The sequence below is a fragment of the Diadema antillarum genome, unplaced genomic scaffold (genome assembly GCF_040938485.1).
Source record: "Diadema antillarum isolate AM-2024a unplaced genomic scaffold, OU_Dant_1.0 scf00000117, whole genome shotgun sequence".
NCBI classification, from domain to species: domain Eukaryota; kingdom Metazoa; phylum Echinodermata; class Echinoidea; order Diadematoida; family Diadematidae; genus Diadema; species Diadema antillarum.
This window is the reverse complement of record NW_027271006.1, coordinates 2066387-2090016: the sequence shown is the minus strand read 5'-3', so window position 1 is coordinate 2090016 and position 23630 is coordinate 2066387. Positions and strand designations below refer to the sequence as shown.

General features: G+C 36.4%; 1 protein-coding gene across 2 annotated transcripts in view; it reads right to left on the bottom strand.

Annotated features, from left to right (window-relative positions):
* Nucleotides 1-19668, bottom strand: part of LOC139719956 (guanine nucleotide-binding protein G(i) subunit alpha) — an 86488-nt gene extending 66820 nt beyond the window's left edge. The window contains exons 1-3 of one of the 2 annotated variants that reach the window (XM_071631337.1): nucleotides 19229-19668; nucleotides 12305-12347; nucleotides 5764-5905 (exon numbers count right to left, since the gene is read on the bottom strand). In XM_071631337.1, coding sequence (XP_071487438.1) covers nucleotides 5764-5905; nucleotides 12305-12347; nucleotides 19229-19346 — 303 coding nt within the window. In that variant the 5' untranslated portion in view covers nucleotides 19347-19668. The remainder of the gene's footprint in view (nucleotides 1-5763; nucleotides 5906-12304; nucleotides 12348-19228) is intronic. The other variant, XM_071631336.1, reaches the window with a different exon arrangement.
* Between the last annotated feature and the right edge of the window lie 3962 nt (nucleotides 19669-23630).

Below are 23630 nucleotides of genomic sequence, written 5' to 3'. Positions count from 1 at the left end.
GTTTGTGCAGTCTGGAGATTCTGAGTGCAGCTGAGTGATTTTCTTTTTTCGCTATGTGTGAACGATAGCATAATTGCGTGATGCATACGGGGCAGGTCATTGTCTTGTATGTATCTAGCCCTATGGCTATGCATAATAATTAATTTAATGTACAAGTTTATTTGTGCAGCACTTTGTATTGAAGACTGTTCAATATTTTCAAATTGGTACAGAAAAAAACTAGAAATGTCGCTATGGCGACTGGTATGCCTCCGCCATAATGCATGATTCTCCTAATAGGTGTATAGTACATGTGGACAATGTGTGATTACATTTTCACAAAATTGGCAAAATATTAAAATGACATGTTTGTCACAAATGTGTCGAATGTTCACCTTCCTCGACCTATGTTTAATTGGATGAATAGGAGAGCATGTATTTGGGGATTTAAGAACTTTAACTTTGACTTTGACCCTTTCATAAGTTTACGCACTTGAGTAATTTCCAAGGTATGGAGAAAAAGTGCAATTTCTGTATTGAACAGTAAATTGTTATCATTTTCATCTGGCCTTTGATTCATAAGAGAATCACTGTCAGGCAGGTACATATACATCAATATATACCAAGTTTAAAGATAACTTGAGCCACTTCCGAGATATGGAGAAAGAAATAAGTTCAGCGCTTTCACTTGATCTTTGACCTTTTGACTTTTGACCTTCTTGGCAAAAAAAAAAAAATCCCAGAGAATCTCTAGTGGGTTATACATGCATACATCAAGTTTTAAAAAAATAATCCTGCTGGCATTGCATAAATATAAGGAAAATAGTAAAATTTTGAAGTATTGCCCTTGACCTTTGACCCCTGACCTTTGACCCCATGAACCCCAAATTCCCTAGATAACCACTGCCAGTCAGTACACGTATATATATTTTGTTCCATAAAGATACCTTGAACAATTTCCAAGATAAAGAGAAAAAAGTGAAAATTTAACATTTTACTTGACCTTTTGACCTTTGACCTTTTGACCTCGTGACCCCAAACTTTCACCAGAGATCTTAATTGGGTAATACATGTATACACTAAGTTTCAAGAAAATATCTTCAGGCATTGCATAGATATGGGGGAAATAGTGAAATTTTAAGCATTTGACCTTGACCTTTTGACCTTTGACCTTGAGCATGTGCACCAAAAAGTGATAGGCACAACTTCATCCCTTAATACACATACATGCCAAGTTTCATTAGGATACCTCAAAAGGTTTTGATAGTTACCCTGTCCACAAAATTCATTACAGACGGACGGAAGGACGGACGGACGGACAACCCGAAAACATAATGCCTCCGGCACCACTTCGTGGCGTAGGCATAAAAACAGCGATCAGTAGATGACAAGAAAAAAACAAGTTGTCACTTGATTGTAAAAAGTAGTATTGTCTGTACAGACTAATTCATTTGATGTTCTAGAGTTTGTCATTGGCACATCCCTTAGTCCAATATATGATTATGTGTGTGGTGTAAGCAGGCTAGTTAGTTTTAATAGGGTAATGAATTGATCCCCTTGTACTAATGCCAGTTGAATTCTGGAGTATTGCTACATCGATGAGGCAAAGAAAACCCGACTAACAGACATGCTGTAAGTACACGTATCATGCCTCTAGCACCCTGTTTTACAGATGCACACAATCAGTTAGAAGAGCTCCCTTTACATTGACAACTTACAGCTGAGTAATGAACAAGATGGATCTGTATGTGATGGGTGCCCTGTGCTGGCGTTAATCTGGGACAGGCACTCTTACACATGGGGGTGTGACATTAATCTTTCCAGTGGATGAAGAAGGGTACTGCCACTGCATCCGATCCTCTACCAAGCATTCACATTAAAGCTCGAGGGTTAAAGGCCAGTTGAGGATTATCTGTGAAAGGTAACTGCAGGTATAGTTTCCTGCATTTTTTATTTTTTATTTTTTTTAACATTTTTATTTTCATTTATTTTTATTTTTATTTATTTATTTATTTATTTATTTATCTATCTATCTATTTATTTATTTATTTATTTATCTATTTATTTATTTATTTATTTATCTATTTATTCACTTATTCATTCATTTATCTATCTAGTTATCGATCTAGCTATCTATCTATCTATCTATCTATCTATCCATTTATTTATTTCATAGTGGCAATCCACAAGTAAACACTGCCTTGTTGCGTCCGAGGCTTGAGTTGAACAGTATGCAAAATGAACAAGTGCCAATGAATGTCAATGCAGGATGCTATTCGAGGCGATATACATACATTGTACAACGACGGGCTTTACAAAACCTCAGGAGAGCTGTGATCCTTCATTTTTTCAGAAGGAAAAAAAAATAGATCAAAGCAAAGAGAAAGTGTCTATGTGGAGAATGCTGCTGATATCACTGTCATTTTGTCTATGACACAGGTTTGACGACATTTGTACCTACACTGTACAGTACCTGTAATGCCTGTGAACTTTCTCTTATGAGCCATTTTCAGAGACAGTGTGTTCTGGCCATAAGGACGTGCTTGGATCGATTTCACCAGACAGTCCAGCACCATTTATGCAGCTCACAGCAAATGGACAGCACAAGGGCCATCATTTATGCCACTTTGGGGTGAAATCAAACCTGGCTCTCCTCTCAGCTGATAGTCTGAGTACAGCCTCTGGTTTACTTCACCCATACACAGTGAATTGAGGTTCATTCTTAATAGATTAGTTAAAAAAAAACACAACCATCAAAATACTGAGGCACCACACCAGGGGGAAATGCTACAGCCAAAGCACTATGACACATTAAAGATGGCACTTGATGTACATTGTATTCACTGTATATTATAGCTCAAACATACATTGTACAGTACTACGTAGTTCTCAGAAGGGCTCAAAATTCATCTTCCTCCGTTTGGAGTGCTTGCAATACATCAAAAGGGTCCACTAAGAAACTTGTCTGGCTGAAGCAATTTGCTAGGGACAAGGAGTTGCTTTGGATTATTCTGAGATTGTAAGTATAAAATGATTAAAATCAGTGTACCCTACCTTTATTCCTGAAAAGCCCTCCCTGTTCAGTAGCGGCTAAAGTAGAATGATCACATGATGATCAATTGTGCCCTAGCAATCGTATTCCCAAACAAGTTGCATGCAATTTACTCTGGCACGGAAGATTGAGGGATACTGGTATGGTCAAATTGTCGATCATCGATAATCAATTATAGAACATAATGTAGCATTCATGATCACTTAATTATATTGTATGAGATTGCAATACAATGCATTAAGTGTCCATTTTAGAGCAAATATCAATGGTTTGTCCATGTGCATGGAAGGTCAAAGCAATGAATTTCCAGGCATACTACTGTACAGTATGTATGCCATATATTTAGCAAGTCTAATTTCTTGCAATTCTGGACTTCTTGACAATTTCGCAAGTGGTTAAATTTGCGACTGTGGAGTACAGTACTGAATGGAGAAATGTATGCATGCACATCAAATTCACATCGGGATCAGAGTTAATATTTTCACTTGTTTTTAAATTTGTAAATACCACCTGACTCATGACATTCATGAAAATGAAAAAAACCTTGTGAAATATTTGGCATACACAATACATGATTTTCACCAAGTTCTCATATTTCAACTTTAATGTTTTCAGAAGAAACTTGTAGAAGTTATTTCACCTTTCTACCAAGACAAAAGGAAAAACTCTCCCCCTGAGATGAAGACAGAATCATCTCACTTGCTCTCTGGTAGCACCACACGACGCACTGAAACATATTCTCAAATTCAACTCCTTATTCCTTTCCCAATAGCTTCCTTATCTATCCCTCCAACATAAAATGATAGCACATTTATTCCGGAACTCTGAAACACATTTCCTGCACAGGCCCAGAGGCAATGCTCATGAGGGCAGAGCTAGACCCGATGTTGAATCCACATTGGTGGGTTTGTGAGAGCCATTTGTACCCTGCTGAAGAATTTCAGATGCTCCCTTTCCTGATGTTTTCTGGACATGCCACTGACAGACTTTGACGGTCAAACTTTAGTGATGTCTCTGATAGCATGCAGAGTGCAAGGATTCAGTGGCACTACAGATTTCACTCACAGGGTCGATATTAAAGGGCAAATGTACATTTCAACACTACACCACAAACAGATGAACTTGTATGTAATGTATGTACACATATGTATGTTGTTAAGTCACAAGGCAATCTCAAATTAAGAAAATTTTGACATTTAAAAATGGATATTAGATTTGAAGAGAGCTTTTAAAAAATCAGCTTATGGAGGCAACTTAGCTCTAGATTCAAGTACATGTAATTCTACACAAAGATCAAAGTAATACTTGTCCACGAGGCAGTGCTCGGTGTACAGTGCTTTACTTTAAATCAAAACTGACAGTAACTAGTCTGTTTGGTGAGCCAGAATATGATTAGGGATATAAACTCTTTCATTTCACTCTCAAGAATAGACATTCTCTCTGTCAAATTACATCACTCCTTTCTAATTCTGCGACAGATTAATGGTACAAAGAAATTGAAAGTCATTTACTCTATTATGTCTCTAATGGTGCAATAAAATCTATATCACACTGAAGACAAGACATTGCTGATGATATGCTGGTCATGTGCAGCAAGTTTTGCCAGAAGTGCCTATAAAAATGCAAGCAGGACACTTTGGTCAGTGCCTATCACAATGTAAAGCAAGGCTCTGTAAATATCCTGCCAGGCACTGAGATTACATTAGCCTCAAATTTCACGATGACTTTCTAAATATACTGGATATTCTGCGAACTCTCGGCTGAGTGATGCTGCATATTTAGTATGCATTAAAGCAATGTAGAAGTGTACCTCAAAGTGGGCTGCTGACGTCCGCACTGCAGCGCCGAAAGCATGAAGTTGGATAACGTGTTGGTGCTTATTTTGGCAAAATATGTTACATTTCTGTGAGAAATTGCACTGACAAAACACAGAGGATATCAATTGTTCATATTATATCATGAGAGTGAAGTACTTTGAACACGATTTCAGGGAACCTGTACATGTGCAAATCAGTTTTAATGTCCAACTGACACGATACAAATACATACAAAACCATATATGTTGAAGAACATGAATTCAGTACAAATTTAAGCTATAAATTTGAATTAATGACTGTTTAAATAGCATTGAGTTGTTTTTACTCCAACTGATTGACAAACTGACATAGGACCTTGTAATTATCTATATCGATGAAGAGTAATGTATCAATCGTGAGTAAAACTTAAGTTTGTGTTTGATGTGTCAAGTTCTACTCATGCATCATGTCTTGTGATTTTCTCGTTTTTATGCTTGGATGACGATTTACTCTATACTTATACTAACTCATCAGTGCTTGAAAGATATGTGATAACATCATGCACTTTGAAGGTATCATGGTATTTGCAATATTGATGCCATATATTGTATCATTCAAATGGCCACAGACTATTAAAGATGATGATATGGGTGCACTATTTGTATACCACTACAGCAGTATACCTGCAGCCATTAAATGATACCAACATCTGGTTTCCTAAAATTGTACACTAATACTGTACTTCATATGTCTGCTAATTGTCTGCTAAGTATCAAATCTTGCCATTCATTTATGAATCAGCATACTGTATTACTAGTATACTTCCACTATAAAATCTATTCAACAATTTTTGTTTATATCGTATCTGCACAATGCTTTGGAAGCATTTGTGCACCACTTATTCACACAGCACAAACCTTCTTGCCCAATACTCACTGCTCTTTCCGTATCTCCAAAGTCGATCTTGAGTGATCCCATGGCCCTGATGATGGCGATCATAGACTGGATTGTGTTACTGTACACCACTGGTTTGTACTGCCTACAGTCTTCTTCGGAGTAGCCTTCTTCATGTATAATCCTGTGCACAGAGAAGTGAACAAGGGGATACATGTGTTTTGTTTGTTTCCAAGTTGTTAGAGAAAAGTTTGACGCTATACTCCTTAGATACTGCAATCCTTCTTATTACAGATTACATGTACATATGCAATACACAGTACAGTAACTACATATAATGTAAAAGTGGAAATTTTCTCGCATTTTGCGCAACAAGAAGCTGCCCTAGCACGAAAATAAAAGCATGCAAATATTTTTGCATGCCATACGTTCCAGTAGTTAATGTCCTGATTTCGCAGAATTAAAAACACACAAAATTCATCTTGTGTGGCCAAGCCCAAAAAATACTCGCTTGAAAATATCCACTTTTACAGTACTTAAAATTATGCAAGAGAAAATTACATGTGTACATCAAGCAATGTGAGCAAAATTCAAGGTGGGTGAGGAGAGCTTCCCACCTATAGCAGATCTGATTCATACAATTGTACATTGCCTACAGTATTTCATGTTTTCAATCTTCATCCACGTGACAGGCATTTAAAAGAAAAATCCCCCCCCCCAAAAAAAAGCAAACCTACTGTCTTCACCTATGAACATGTATCATATATTGTAGGACAATGCACTAATCCTGCAACCAGACCTGCTCAAGAACAGTGTACAATTGTACATACTGCACATTGTACAATGTATGTACATGATACAGTATGTCTCAGCAACTTGAAATTTAGTCCTTCTCAGATTATCACTTCATCATCACGAAGTAATTGTGTCAACATGTTTAACATCGAGTATAAACACAGTGGCCCATGCGCCACACAAGAAACAGATGACAAAGTAAGTCCAAGGATGTTGTCAGTTTATCATGGTGACCTACGGTAAAATACGGCAAGCGATATTTGTAATGCACAAGAGAACGAGTGGAAGGGAAATTCTTTTGTTCATGGATTGTATGGGAAACCTCTGCTTTCATACATTTTGTTCCCACAGATTCTCTCTTTTTCATGATTTTTCAAAATCAATTTACACATACTACATGTAACTAGATGATGCTACACTGTACTGCTACCTTGAAATTGCTCCCGCTAGACAAACATAAGTGAATTGTTGATCCAAATTACACTCCCTTGTTAACTGTGAATCTTTGAAGTAAAAAAGGAAGGACAAAACACATTTTGGAGAGACTGAAAAATGACACTAAATTATTAACCCCCCAAGAAAAATTGCCTGTAAAGCTTTCAGTGCTTTTCTCTTTAAATGAATGACAACAAAAACATTCATTATGTAAGGTCATGTACATACTTCATTATGGGATGTCCATGTACATTATGTATTGTATCTTTCAAATAATCTATGTCCGATGGTTATAATACATGAGACGGTCCAGTACAATCTTAAAGGTACTGTATACCATTGGGAGCAGTGATTTAAAAAATGTTGAGATATCACATTTCATGCATATGTGTGGGTCAGTTGGATAAAACATCCTACCTTACAAAAATCTTGCAATAAAGCCTAAAAATATAAGATATAACTATTTTTCTCAATAAACCAGTAGACAGTTTAGTCTAGAAACATTTTTATAATAGCTTTTGTTCATCTTTTCTACTAATAATACTTTGGGAACATTGATTATCAATACTGATTCAATTGATTACATTTGTTGTTTCTATCCCTAACTCACATTTTAGAGCTATTTTGAAGCACTAAAGCTCCGTTTTTGTTTCATCTGCAAATGGTAAATAATGCCTTTAATTACAAATGCTTGATGATAGGGTACAGACAAACTAGGAGATACAGGTATCATATTGCCTTTCTCCTCCTTCCTCTTTCTTTTTCCATCCCTCCCTAACTCTATCTACATGTATGGTATCTCTTGTACATGTACAGTTGTACGTTCTACACTGTAGCACTGAACTGCAGCTTTGTTGAGATGGGGACTCTGTAAAGGGCAAACAAGGTTTCCCATAGCAACTCAAGTAATAAGTACTGCATGGCGAGGATGGGGAGGAATGGATAGAGAGGTATAATTAGCATTAAGAGTCCTCTGGGTGGTCAGCACACACCGAGTGTGGAAGTAAATTAGCACCACGGGACGGGAGGAGGGCATCTACCCGATCCAAAGTCTCTACTGTCATGTACTGTACGGGTACAGTGTACAACGTGTATCATACATGTAGGTAATGATCACGTCCTCGCCCTTCCAAGGCTTGATCTACAGTACAAATCACTCTGAATGGTATGGAGAGGTATTGAATTGGAACAGAAATAAGCATGCAATATGCATACATTGTAATAGAGATATTGTTAACATCTTGGATGTTGACTTCTGACAAAAATATCAGTACAACTAACATGTTCAACATTTTGCATAAGCATTGGACTACCTGTACATGAGTAGGTATCATACAATGTTAGCAATCATTGCAATACATTGTACATTGCATACTGTGCTCTTTTTTATTTGGGAGTCATGAAATTTAAAGTAAAAAGTAATCAAATAAGAGACAAAAGATTGATATTGTTTTCAGCCAAGAAGAAGAGTCCAAATTCAATGATTTAAAACTGCCTCTTTAAGCTTAAGTTTAAATGGAATGTTAATTTTGCTATACACCCAAAACCACCACAGATTTCAGTCTTTTCCTCACCTTCTTTTTTTAGGTCTTGTGTTACATTTTGCACATTTTATTTTAATGTAATGGACACAATTTGTGTGTGTGAACAAGAGTACAGGTCGTCTCTGGCAAGCATCCCTTACATACTGTAACTCTATAATGAAATCTACTCGTTTTTCCTCTCTCTGTTTGTATCATGATATAGTACAATCCACACTTGGAAGTGAGATTTTATTTTGCAGAAACACTTTTGTGTATCTGAGGGATATTTGTTTTTCATTGATCAATGTGGGCTTAATCTAAATGTCGAACAGTTTCTTGCTTTTTTAAGAACAGGATACAAATGTAATCATTTCAACAAGGTTATGTGTTTCTACTGCCGTGATCAGCATAATGTTTTGTCTCCAGTGGGGTGGGGATAATGTCAGTGTTTGTATGTGCAGTATCTGTGTAAAGGTACATCTGTACATGTACAGTGTACAGTTGTACAAATTGTACTACAAAGCAGTGTTTGTGTACATGTAGCTTTAATCGTGACTCCTGAGCTACTGTAGGCTGTCTAGAAGTAACACTATTCAATAGTACCTACAATGTACTTGTACATACAATTGTACTATGCATACAAATGTAAATCTAAGTCACACTGCATGGTGCCAAGCTGTACTGTATGGAGTGTGTGACAAATACAAAATGACAATGGGCTATGTACACAATACTGTGCACTGTACACGTCGTACATCTTGAAGTTAATAGCCCATTGCTGATATTGTGATTTGAAATCCTTGTGGAAATCTGCATAAAATACTGGGTGTGTAGGCTGACAGATGATTATGCTATTAACCACATCAGACTTCACGTCATACAGTAAAGATATGGAATACCTCGAACTGAGCTGTACATGAAAGCCAGCAAGCATTTTTGTGCATACGTGTATACCATTTGGTAGGAGAACCTGCAGATGTGTGTGAATTTAAAACCCACCAGCATATTTTACCAAATGCCAAATTATAGATAGAGTGAAGGCGTATCATATGTCCAGGCTAAATCCTGGAGACAATATAACATACGCAAGTGTATGCCATTCAATATAGTCTGTATAATACATATGTAACTCCGTGTATACATATAAAGTACATTTGTACAGTATCAGTACAGTTACAAGGGCAACACGTCCAATGCAATGCTACGTACAATATAGTGTACAATTGCGAAGAAGTGTAGCCCACTGCAACTGTAAGTGTTGGCCGCATGTAGGCAAGACATTAAAGAAAGTAGCCTCTTCCATTTATCTTAAATTACCATTTACCAGATATGCATCCTTTACATTGTATTTTGTGTACATTGGAGGCAGTTGGGATCAAACCTGACCAACAGAATGGACAGGGCACCCAAGACAAGAGGGAGATAATATGTGGACGTAGTGACCTGAATAAACAATGGCATTCATTAATTTGTACTTGATGTTTGCATGGGTTTGACATTTCAATATGAAATGGTATGCTTTCACTGTTTAGAGTTTGGTACTGCTGTACATGTGTATCTCTTCTGTTTTGCCATTCGTATGGACTACATTTGTATACATACTTACACAACTGTACATTTGTTCTGTATTTTTTAGAAGGTTGATCAAGTGACAGAATTTCATACTGTTCAGTGTAATTGTATGAACAATAACATCAGAAGATACTTTCTTCAGACTTTGAGAAGAAACAGCCTTACAAGTATACAGTACTGAGATGATTCAGGTCGATATAAATCACTACGAGTATGTATTCATGATCACAGACTGAAGAAAAAAAATACTCAAAGACAATGAATAAATGTACAATTCATTGTACAAGTACTGATCGTGACAATACTATTAATTCTAAATTGTGCCATTGTCACATGACCATAATATTAAAGAGGAAATCCATCCCCAAAATAAATCAACTTCAAAAGAAAGAGAAAATATTCCCTACAGAACGATAAAAAAGGGGCAAAAAATTTTTAAGGAAAGATTTCTTGACCGGTCCTTATAAATATTCATGAATATTCAAATCAGCAAATAGACAATGTCATGTTCTCACAATTTCTTATTCATTTCATATACAGAAATTACAAAACTCTCATACAGTGTATTTCAGCTATCTAAATATAAAACCTGTCTTAAAACCACCCAAAACAAAAAAGAACAAATGCTATCAAACTCTGATATACCTGTATCTTGGCATGGGAACATGCTTTTACTTGTACAGTGTACTAGGTTAAGATAAAAAATTTTCTGAATTCATGTAACATACATTGTACATGAACAAATGTGAGGGTAAGTCATCATCAACTCGCTCATTTGAATATTCACAAGGACTGGTCAAGAAATGTTTTCCTAAAAAATGTGAAATTTCAAAATGTCATATCTTCCTTATTTTTCATCTGATTTCTGTCATTTTTGTATCGTTCTGTAAGGAATATTTTTCTCTTTCTTTTGAAGTTTATTCATTTTGGGGGTGCATTTCTTCTTTACATGCTACGTATGTGTACACCATGCTCCCGGTGGCCACGGCAATCACATTTCAGGTCACCATGGCCAAAACAGGATGGATGTGAAACAATGCGAGAGGATGGGATGGCTAAACATGACAGGTCATGATTCCTGTGGATGCTGTGTCAGAGTTTTAAAGGGATAGTACAGTTTTGGTGGAGATGAGAATTGGGTTTTTAACTTTTTGTGAGATACAAAGAAAACACTTATGATATAGTACAGAACATACCATTTTAAGAGGAATTCAAAGTTTATTTGACGAAAATCGGGTTTGGAATTACTGAAACATCAAAAAACAAAGTAAAACAAAGCGATGGTAATAAAGTGTGGGTCCCACACTTTTATTAGAATCGCTCTTTTTTGATATCTCAGCCATTTCAAAACCAATTTTCATCAAATAAATGTTGAATCCCTCATAGAATTACATGCTCTTTCATATTTTATAAGAGGTTTCTCATTATCTCACCAAAAAATGTTAGAAACCTGAAATTAGGTCTCAACCATAACTGTACAATCCCTTTAAACTGTCAAAAAGAAAAAAAAATGCCACAGCAGTCACAGTGCTGATGAGAAACCTAGTGAGCTGTAGTAAAAATGAGATGAAAGCAACAAAACGTAACAGCACGTAATAGGCCCCGACAAAACTTGGAGGAGGCCCATAGCGGGACACTTGTAACAGAGTGTGGTTTAGCCTGGCCAGACACCATAAGAACAGCGTCTACAAATGTTAATTGTACAATTAATGTACGTATGTTCACTGGAGAGCAGACTGGAATGAAAAAGACTAGAACAAGACAAGGAGAAAAAAAAATTGAGAATACCCCACCTACCCACAGTGCACTATGTTTCGAGCAAACGGGGCTGCCGTGGCGGCTGGGAACATGGTGTAAATGTAGCATTACAGATTCATTTTTTTTTTTCAATGTAAAAAAAGAGTTAGAAGCCCTAGAGGGAATGAAAATAAAAATACCAGTACTGAGGTTGACAGCCCCTTCTGTAGCCTGAATAATATGTTTAAATCTTAAATAGTATTTTTTTTTTTAACAATACCACTGAAATTTCTAGACCAATGTTACCTCGCAATGCAGTTTAATAATATTCTACCATTGTAAAAAATATCATTTTCTTGAAGAAAGCTTTCATGCATGTAAGGACTGCAACTCTTACTGAATAGCAAATGAGCAGTCAAGTAAAATATTAAAACAAATTGTCACAGGATCAAAATAAAAACAAAACTGTTCAACATTCTAAAGGTCCTTGAAACATGTACGTGTACACACGTAGCACTTACTTCATTTGTTTTACAATTGTGCTTTTCCCTGATTCACCAGCACCTGCAGAAGAAATGAAAAACAGGTAAAGAATGGGGATCAGTCTTTACAAATCACAATTATCATGCATACAGACTTACAACTGCAAAATTGTTAAAATCACAAGTTGCATCTCATTCGATGCTACCACAATCCCCCATGTTTCCTGATGATATAGTGTACAGGTTTAAACATGCACGTACAATGTACATGTACACAAAATACAAATGTACATGTACTGTGCATACTTTCACTGCAACATGCAATATACAACAGATCTTATAACCCCAAGATGTTTTAAAATTAACAGGGACTTGTACTTTGTTAGAAATAGATCACAGTCATTGACTTAAGGTAATTCAACTTGTAAAGTACCACATGATGATAAAAATCATTATTGTACAGTGTAGCTACTGTACATGTACCACAACTGGAGATAGAGACATCACACTGATTAAAAAGGGAAGCTGAATACTGCATCATACACTGTACATACATTGTACAATTTGTATGCATGCCATACAGTATGTCCCAAAAAAAATTACAACGGGGCCCTCCGCAATGATATCTGTAAAAATAGTGAATCAATCTAAATACAAATTCAGGGTATGAAACTATAACTCATTGCCCACATCTTCCAGAAAACCCCATTCGATTTGCTTCAGTGGTCAAAGAGAAATACAGAATTTTGTAGAGGATGTCGGGAATCTCTTCTGTCCAAGTTCTGTCTATTGTTCACACACAAGATCATTGAAATGCTAAACTCGGAAGAATCTGATTCATGACATGCTTTACAACAATCCACATTTCTCTGTGACCGCTTAACCAAATCGAATGGGGATTTCTGCAAAATAGAGCTAAAATGTTATATTTCAAGACCCTGAAGTAGCATTTGAAAAATTTAATCATATTGGGCATTATCAATGCGAAAATCTTATTGTAATTTTTTGGGGGACATACTGCAGTAAGTCGCCCCAAAAATTACAATCAGATTTTCGAATTGATAACACCTATTATGATCAACCTGTGTACGTGCTACTTCAGAGTCTTAAGGTATAACATCTTAGCTCTATTTTGCAGAAAACCCCATTCAATTTGGTTAAGCGGTCACAGAGAAATGTGGATTGTTGTAAAGCATGTCATGAATCGGATTCTTCCGAGTTTAGCATTTCGATGATCTTGTGTGTGAACAATAGACAGAACTTGGACAGAAGAGATTCCCGACATCCTCTACAAAATTCCGTATTTCTCTTTGACCACTGAAGCAAATCGAATGGGGTTTTCTGTAAGATGTGGGCAATGAGTTATAGTCTCATACCCTGAATTTTTATTAAGATTCACTAACTATTTTTAAAGATATCATTGCGGAAGGCCGCGTTGTAATTTTTTTTGGGACATACTGTATATTCAGCGAGTCTAATCTTTCGCAAATCGGGACTTCCTGACAATTTCAAGAGTGGTTAAATTCGCAATTATGGAATTCAGTACTGAACAGAGTAATGTATGCATACCCACTGCATTCATGTCAGGTTGGGAGTTAATATTTTCGCATGCATTTAATCAAGGCTGCACGCTAACCCATTTTTTCTACTGGTCCGACCCATCTGTCGGACCAGTAGGTACCCAGTTTTTCCATGTTTCACTGGTCCATTCCGGAAAAAGTTACTGGTCCGACAGTGATTTTAACTGGTGAGGGACCGTCAGACCAGTGTGCAGCGTTGTTCTAATTTTGTGAACAGCATCCCACTCACAAAATTCGCAAAAATAAAAACCTCACGAAATATTCGGCATATACAGTACAGTGTACAGTGTACAGAATCGTACATGGGGTATCAAAAAAAAAAAAAAAACCTTAATCATTAAAAACTGTACAGTTCATCAGAGAGTCACAGCCGCCCCCACTAAAAACTACCAGGAGCACAGGTTATGAATTTCAGGTCATCAAAACCATGTATAAACCACAGAATTGCTTAATAAGTGGTTTCTCAATTCACGGTATGTACTCAAAACATCAGTTCAAATAGATAATAACGAACAGAATGGGCCCTGACAGCATACAAGGTTCGAAGCAGTTTCAATACTCACGTTGTGGACAGATACATTGTGTACATGTGTACAACTACACTGTACAGTACATACAACCAGTATGTGCACATACAGTACATACATTTTAATAGGAATTCAACGTTTATTTGATGAAAATCGGGTTTGGAATAACTGAAACATTAAAAAACAAGGTAAAACAAAGCGATCGTTACAAAGTGTGGGTCCCACACTTTATTAGAATCGCTCTTTTTGGATACCTCAGCTATTTCAAAACCAATTTTTATCAAATAAACATTGAATTCCTCATAGACTTGCATGCTCTTTCATATTTTATATGACATTTCTCATTATCTCACCTTAAAATGTTAGAAACCTGAAATTAGGTCTCAACCAGAACTGTACGATCCCTTTAATGTGTACACAGTTCAGTGATCTCCATTCATGGGTGGAAGCACATGGTGCCTGTAAACATACAGTACCTAGGTATTTGCATCTCCTGTCACTAAAAAAGAAATCTATCAAGGGCAGTTTTCCTCAAAACAAACATTGTATTTTGCCTATTTAAACAGAGCATACCAATTACAACAATATTTTTTACCTCATACTCTAGATAGTAGTCTACACGTACAAGGTACAATGTACAGTGTATGTTCTTTCTTCCTCACTTCTGGAAGCACAAACCTAATCTGTACCAAAGCTCTAACAAATTACAATTGTAAGTGGCATTTTTATTTACAGAATGTTGTTTTTATATGGCTTTTCATGCAGTAAAAACAATGCCCTGTTCTTTTCTAGAAAATACAATATGTAGGAACTACATTTCCTGGTCTGAGACAAATATTTGATAAAAATCACAAGCAGCAAAGTGCCAAATTTTTCCAGTTCAAGATCTTTCCAACTGGCAGCCATTCACTGCACAGTTACAGTGTACAGTTGTACATGTATGTATGCTATGCTACAATAATCTCCAGCCATGATGTACAATGTACAACAATATTAAAACAAAGATCTATCACAACCTGCCAACCTTTATACCTGTACTTGCACAGCATCTTACAATATACGTTTTGGCTTTTATAATCTATTTCAAATTTGTGTTTTGATACATATTATAATAAGCTAAATAGCAAGCACAATACAAAAAGTAAACCAAAAAGGTCAAAATGAAAAGCCACCAGAAAAAAAAAAAAAACACTTTTAATGCAAGTAAAAGTGTATAGGCAGATGCCATTTTAAAAATGTAATATTCCCACACATACTAAACTGATCTCCTCCAGCTGATTGGCTGCTGATTGGCTGACAGTTATTAAATGCATTGTATGATCATGCATGACTTCAAATAACAAGCAACTACTGGTGTATAGCAACTGACTGTTTTCCCATTCATCCATGTTTGGTCATTGGCCAATACAAACAGATACAACATCATACATGTGTACATGTACTTGCACATATGGAACAGAAATAATCAGTGTACTGACTTGATGAATAAACTTGGCAACAACTACACATGTACATAATGTAGTGAGAAGCATGGCTTCATATTGCAGGCCCTGATTACTGAATATGACTTGTAATTCTAGACCTGTACCCTCTACGCAGTAATTACACTTTACAGTTCAGTTCAAAATATCAGCATGTATCACAATCATAGTAATACATGTAATTACAATTTTGAAAAATTACATTGTACTTGCAGGATAGACTTCAAAATTTTGTTTTGTACTACAGCAGATGTATTAGTGTAACTACAGTTTTGTATAAACCCATCACTTATAATTCTTTAAGTTTATATTACATTATAGTATTAGATTAAAGTTAATAATACACAATGTGTAAGTCAATCATTTTTTTTTTCTAGTTTTTCAAAGTAGTGGACAACTGTTCACCAGTGGTGCAAAATGTAATAACCATGGAAGGATGCACATCTACACTATTGTAAAGTGCACTCACAGTTAATTGTCTGTCAATTAGACTTTGTGCAACTGTTAGAGATGCTTTACAAAATGAAGCATAGAGAGTTTTCATGGAATTTGAGAGTCAAAAAGACAAGAAAACATGAGAAATTGGAATTGAAAAGTAAGCCGGTCTTGAGCTGTCTCAGCACAGTACATAATACATCAACTTCGCAGAGAATGATATTAATGATTTTTTGTTGTTGTTGTTTGAGTGTATTTGGCACTAATCAATATTAACATTTGTGCTTATCATTAGGAATGATATTAATGATTATAATCTATTACAATAGTCTCTAATCAGCTGCTTACCAATACCGAACAGCATCTGATAGAATATTAAGCTTTAATTTTCCTTGTCATTATTATGGCTATCACGCTTACAATTGATAAATGAGATTATTTATAACAGGATTTCAACATCGTTTCTGTGTCAAGTATTGATTTTATCCTAACAAAAGTTGTTGTATACACTTTGTACATGTGCACAGTACATAATAAATTTCATCTACAAATTGTATAAAATGTAATTCACTTCAACGAGGTTCCATCAATGTACGTCTTATAGCATTCAAATACACTTTGTAGTATTATCTTCATCAGTCATTGCTAATTTGTACATTTGTGCACTGTACAGTATGTTGTACAGTATGTTGTACAGTATGTGCTTTAATACACTTCAAACATAGAATTGTACATTTTTACTTTTGTTCCTGCTATCACTGAAGTCCTTATTGATTACTACCGTATAGCACATTGGACATAGTACAAGTATAATACCTACATCCTTCCATTATTTATAGCCAGCAACATACAAGTATGTTGACAAACACATGATTATTTGTACTTGTATACCTGTACAATTGTACATGCAAGAGACGATAAAACACAAAACAAAACAAAAATGTGCAATTAAGTCACCTACATGTATACATTGTAACTATATGTACTCTGTAAAATGTATAGATTCTAGATCACTCCCATTCCTCTCATGTCAGGCCAACATACATTGTAATTATTTTGGTTAAAGCAGCGCTACAACAGACTACTTGTATAATGTGGTTATGATTGTCACTAGTATATTGCTCTTCTTACGATCAATACACTGTAAAACAGACTACAATGTGGTTTGATTGTTACTGTATATTGCTCTTCTTTCGATCAATGATCCATCAGGCATTGCACTGCGCCAACGAAGAGCACAGTCAACAATCAACACCATATCAGGTAATATAGTACTTTTGAGTCAGAATTACCTAGATTCTGGGGTTACTTTTCTTCCATTAGTGGCCACAAACATAATTAAACAAAACCGTCAGGTTTTGGTCCATCTTAAAACCTGGTTAGCCAGAAGGAATTCTTATTGATCAATAGTCAATAACATTGATCAATAAATACACCTTGTCTTGCTTAAAAGTGCCACCAATTTGACAAGTGGTATTTAACCGTTGAAGACAGGGCTGATTTTGCTGATAGCACACATTTCCCATAGACACCTACCAGAGTATACTCAGGACTCGTCCACTACGGGTTTGATAATGAAGATTGCTACAGTAAACATCCTGAATTCTAATATACAAATAATGAATGTTTATGAGTGCAATGGACAGAATATTTCATGAGGTGAAAGATGAAATGGTCCATTTAACGAGGTGTAGGCGAGTTGAATGGATCAAACATTTCATCTTTCACCGAATGAAATATTCTGTCCATTGCACGAATGAAAAACATTTATTATCTGTTTTATATAACGCCCTAAAAAAAAGATCCTTGTCATTTGATGTTTTATTAATTTAGAAACAAGACAGAATCTGAGATCGCGAGATAGTGCTCAATGAGCGCTTTTATATACACTAGCGCGCTGTCGCATACACACACTGCAAACGCAAACGTTTAACACGCGGTGTGTCCCGGGCTCTCAGCGAGCGTGCAATGGAGCAAATCGTATGGATCCAAAATTGCACGGTAAATAGAGCCACAATTGCACGGATGATGACATCATAGTAAAATGGGCGGAATGATCAAAGTCAAACAACCAATCAAATGACAAGGATCTCTACAGGCGTTATATAATATCCATTAAATGCTACAATGTACAATGTAAATGTTCAACAATTCATAGATCTATGCCAGTGTGCAGTGACAATTGAATATCATGATGCTCAGGTTTCTTGTCTTACGCTACATAGTCATTAGTCATTAGACAGAAAAATCTGTCTCTCTGGAGGAGTCTTTTATGTTTTTTACTTTATCGGCTCTCCTTCGTATTTACAATACGAGGGAATTCCGTGAAGCCAGACACAGTCTCCGTGAAACATACACAGTATCCCTGCCCGACGACCAGGTACAATGTAGAGCAAGAGAGACCGATCTTTCGGTCAAGCTACACATGTAACAAAACAAATAAAAACAGCAATGAAGCTAATTCGTACTGCAGTAGACCTACAGTACATGCCTGGCATGGCCCATGGGTAGATTACTAGATAGATCTCAAAAAGGAAAAAAACTGAGCAGGTGGAAAACACAGATAAGACAATCGCTTCGGAATGAACTGCTACATTGTACTGTGCTAGTATTTCACAACTGTGTTTGCATAAATTCATGGAACTCCAGTTGACAAAGAGCATTGTCTTCTTTGGTCTAACGCTTTATATTACAGGACTAGACTCCCCTAGGGTCTGGTGATTGGCATGTAGAAAGATAAACGTGAGACATTGATTTCTAGCCGGTCGGTGCACGGTGTGACGGCGGCCGCAGGGTCCATCCATCCATGCAGCCGAGGCCGAGGAGCTTGATGATAATAATGTCATTTTTCGCCAGGACCTCTTCATGTATCTAATTAAACCATACAATACTGCTGTACATTCTGGGAACTTCAATAGTCATTTTTGTATCGATACCTACCTAGGAGCAATAATTTGACTTCTCTCGCTGCTTTTTCCCCCTCTAACCGTAGATTTCTGTCAATCATTTTCGACCGCTCAGCGGCCGCCTTATCTTCTGCGCTGGTAGCGCACCCCATGTTGGAATATACAGAAATAACGTTTGTTCACAGTCCGGTAAGCCAACAACAGCCGCTATCCACCACGATATCACTGCACCACAAACTGCCCGTAAATCCCGATTACACTCCTCTTGACTTGAAAATTAGAAGTTCCATCTATAAAAGAATATCCTCAGACTCCAGCACCGTCCAGCAGTGTCCAATCGTGGTATTTTCGCCGTGATTTTCAATAATATTCCGATGACCATGTATCCCCTCTGTACAGAAATGATATTCACCACACCCCAGAACCTAACGCCGCGCACGCACGTATAGATGTACTGCAGTATACCGGTACGGTGCGTTATTGCAGTCATTCGCTGCTACTATACTCTGTACAGCAAAAACGTACCCGCATATTCCCCGAAGCTCGAATCTCTCGCGGGTTATGAATGCAGCCGTTGCACAATGCACACAGCGTCCCTCATGCGATGCATGCATACAACACATACGAGATTCACCCGGCCTGGCTAGCCACTGGCTTCACATTTTCCACAAACCGTAATATCGGTAAGTGAGTGGGGAAATGCATTATGGGACATGTCCCGGATTTACGCAAAAATTCACTCTTTTTCAGAGATTTTGTTTTTTCCCCGATCTTTTCCCCACGTCCTTTCTTCCACAAGTCTTGTACTGGCCTGTGAGAAAGTGAATGATTATAATAAAATGTTTTTCCTCCGACTGTATAAAATGATTGGAGAGGAATATGACAGATTTGCTCTCTGAAACTGCTTGAGACTATTATTTGGTCGTGAATACCTATCATGTCGTGAACGGTGTTTTTTTTTTCCCCTTGTTGCAGCATACTAGTGCTCATTTTTTTTTTCTGGGGGGGGGGGGGGGTTGCTGTTGTTCTCTATCTCAGTGATCATGTTATTTCTGTGTCAGAGACTCCAACCCAAAGCACCTTCTGCAGAGACTCCAACTCTCCCGTTTTCGACGGGAGATCTCCCGCCGAAAACCCATTTTTGAAAAATCTCCCGTTCTCCCGCTTGAGATTTAATTTCTCCCGCCCTGGCTCTGTGTCTCCCGTTGGAAAGGATTTCTTACTTATTGCTATTGTATGTTGAAAAAATAAGCCTTAGATAGCACCAGAGAGCATCTAGAACCCTAGGAACTTCGCGCTTCGCACACATCAACTTGCAGTCTCCCGTTTGCTAGGGGTTTCAGGCGGGAGCATCTCCAGATCAGAAGGTGCTTTGGGTTGGAGTCTCTGCTTCTGATCTGGAGATGCTCCCGCCTGAAACCCCTAGCAAACGGGAGACTGCAAGTTGATGTGTGCGAAGCGCGAAGTTCCTAGGGTTCTAGATGCTCTCTGGTGCTATCTAAGGCTTATTTTTTCAACATACAATAGCAATAAGTAAGAAATCCTTTCCAACGGGAGACACAGAGCCAGGGCGGGAGAAATTAAATCTCAAGCGGGAGAACGGGAGATTTTTCAAAAATGGGTTTTCGGCGGGAGATCTCCCGTCGAAAACGGCTGTGTCAATACTAAATAATAACTAAAAAGAAAAGTTTCCAAAATGGTTTGTTAACTAATGACATGTACATTATTGATAATGATCAATAAAATACAAGTATTCAAATGTTTGGGGTGAATTTCAAAATTAACTATTGAACTCGCAGTCATGCATGGCAGATTGCTCGTAATGGCATATTAGGGCCTATATAATGACAGAAGAAGAGAAGAGTTTGTCATGATTCGTTATCATAGTTTTGTCGAACTTACAGAGGAAGTGGGGAAAAAAAGCAGCAGCAGCGACCTGGTTTCATCTCTGCCTTTAAGAATTTAGAAAATCACAACCACACAAACTCTTTCGGTCTCTATTTATGGTCCAGGAATTGGACAACGTCACATGCCTGACTTTATTTTTTTAGCATTTTTTGTTATTTTTCGTTTTGTTTTCTAATCAGTGGTGCAAGGGTAATGTCCCATTTTGTTATATATATATATTTTTGCCTATACTAGGCCTACAAAAACTGTACACAGAAATTTTGATGAGACAGTCTAACGGAAAAGTAGAACAGTAACAGGACAAGGTATTATTGGTCTGCAATGTTCATGGAGCACGTTATTTTTTTTCTTTTTAAGTGGAATTCATTTCTGTTTTGATATGCATTATTTCCTAAAACCAAACCAAATGAACAATGAAACCATTCCGTAATCAAGTATGGTTTTTTTTTTTTTTTTGTAATGAAAGAGTGATAAATAAAGAGTGATAAATGTAAGACGGATATACGTGAAAGGCAATTCTAATAAGACGTATATAGGCCCTACCTATGCATCACAAATAATAATCCCTCACTACAAATTACAAATCACAATCTTTTTAATCAATTCATAAAGAATTGCCAAATAATCTAAAATCCGAGACTTCAAGAAGAAGAATATCTTTATAGGGGCCTATATACTTTTGATAAAACATTTCAAAAATAAGTCTCTTCATGTGTTTTAATTCAAAATGTCTGCGAAGAGAGATGATATCTTTTCGTATTTTGCAGCGTCTTTGTCACGTATTTTACGTAGTAATATCATGAGTGTCACTCAGAAGATCGGATATCACTTTTTGGTAGAAACATGGACACAATTGAAATTGAAACTCCCCTTTCTCATTGGACGATTGTAATGAAGCTGTTCCTGTCATGTTTTTAAGCAACAATTGTTTTATGACAATATGAGTTTTATGACAATGTATATATAATTATCGTAACGTGCTAAAGTCATTATTGTACATTCTTTTGATGTCTATGTTCTTGTCGAAAAACAAAATAAAAACTGAAATTGAACTGAAATCATATTCGGGGTTTTTTCATTCATTCTGAATTTGTCCATGAAGTGTACATAGGTTCTATTTATCGTTTACAAAGAAAATAAATATATATGAGGGAAGTATTCCCAATACAAACACCAAATAATAATAATAATAATAATGATAATAATAATAATAATAATAATAACAATAAAAAACACAGCTATTCGGTGTCACTGATCTGTGATATTCGTTCCTCCATCATCTATAAGGCTGAAGTTTAGAGTTCAAATAGTCTCTTAAGACAGTTCAATTCAACATTTATTTTAATTTCAACCAAAACTTTATCGCTTTAAAGTTTATAAGAATGCAGAAATAAAACGGAACTGAACTGAACTAAATTGTTTTGGAAGTCACACATCCTCAGTATTTGTAATGCTTATACACACACACACACACACACACACACACACACACACACACACATATATATATATATATCACTTATACATTGGCATACGTAATAGATTGAAATCTCATATTCCATCCTTCGATGCCTCTATATCTTAAAGGACAAGTCCACCTTCATAGATACATAATGTTTTGTTATAATGTATAACATATAAGTGGAACACATCAGTGAAAGTTTGAGGAAAATTGGACAATCCGCTCAAAAGTTATGAATTTTTAAAGTGTCTGTGCAGTTATACTGCTGGATGAGAAGACTACTGCAGTTGATGATGTCACATGCGTAGAACGATATAAGGAAAATGTAAAGAGAATTCCACAAAAAAAATCATATTTTGAAAAAGTACATATTCCCTCAACTTGTAACTGACATAATAAGATAATATTACTTCCCCTGCCTTCTGAAAGAGGCAAGTCATGTGCTCTTTTATTATGCGACAAAAGTGAAAATATGTTGAATTTGCTTTATATTTTCTTTATATCGTTCTACACATGTATTATGATAGCATAAGCTGTATAGTCTTCACATCCAGCGATCGTGGAACTGAAACTTCAAAATTTCATAAATTTTGAACGGATTGTCCGATTTTACTCAAACTTTCATGTGTTCTCCTAATATTGCTGCATTCTCTCAATCCAAATGTTTACGAAGGTGGACTTGAGGAATGAAATTCTTAGGGCAATTGTACACACATAGAATCTTGCTTTTACTTCAAAAAGTCATTTTGCATTATTTGCAATACAAACCAAATTATTTTTCCAAAACAAAATCTTGAAAATCGAAGACTTGCGATCATTTCAGGCCAACATGTATCATTATTACTAATAACTCTCTCCCACGCCAGTGTCTTTAGTAGAATGTATAGATAGAAATAAAAGTCCTTTCTCAATTATCCTATACTAGACGATTCAATGAATTTCATCTTCCCCTCCCAAGAATATTGTCAGCCCAGAATGTATTCATAGTCCCCAATTCTCGGAACTCTCTAGACAAGGATATCAAATAAACGTCAATGTTTTATACAATTACACGTTTACGCACTTT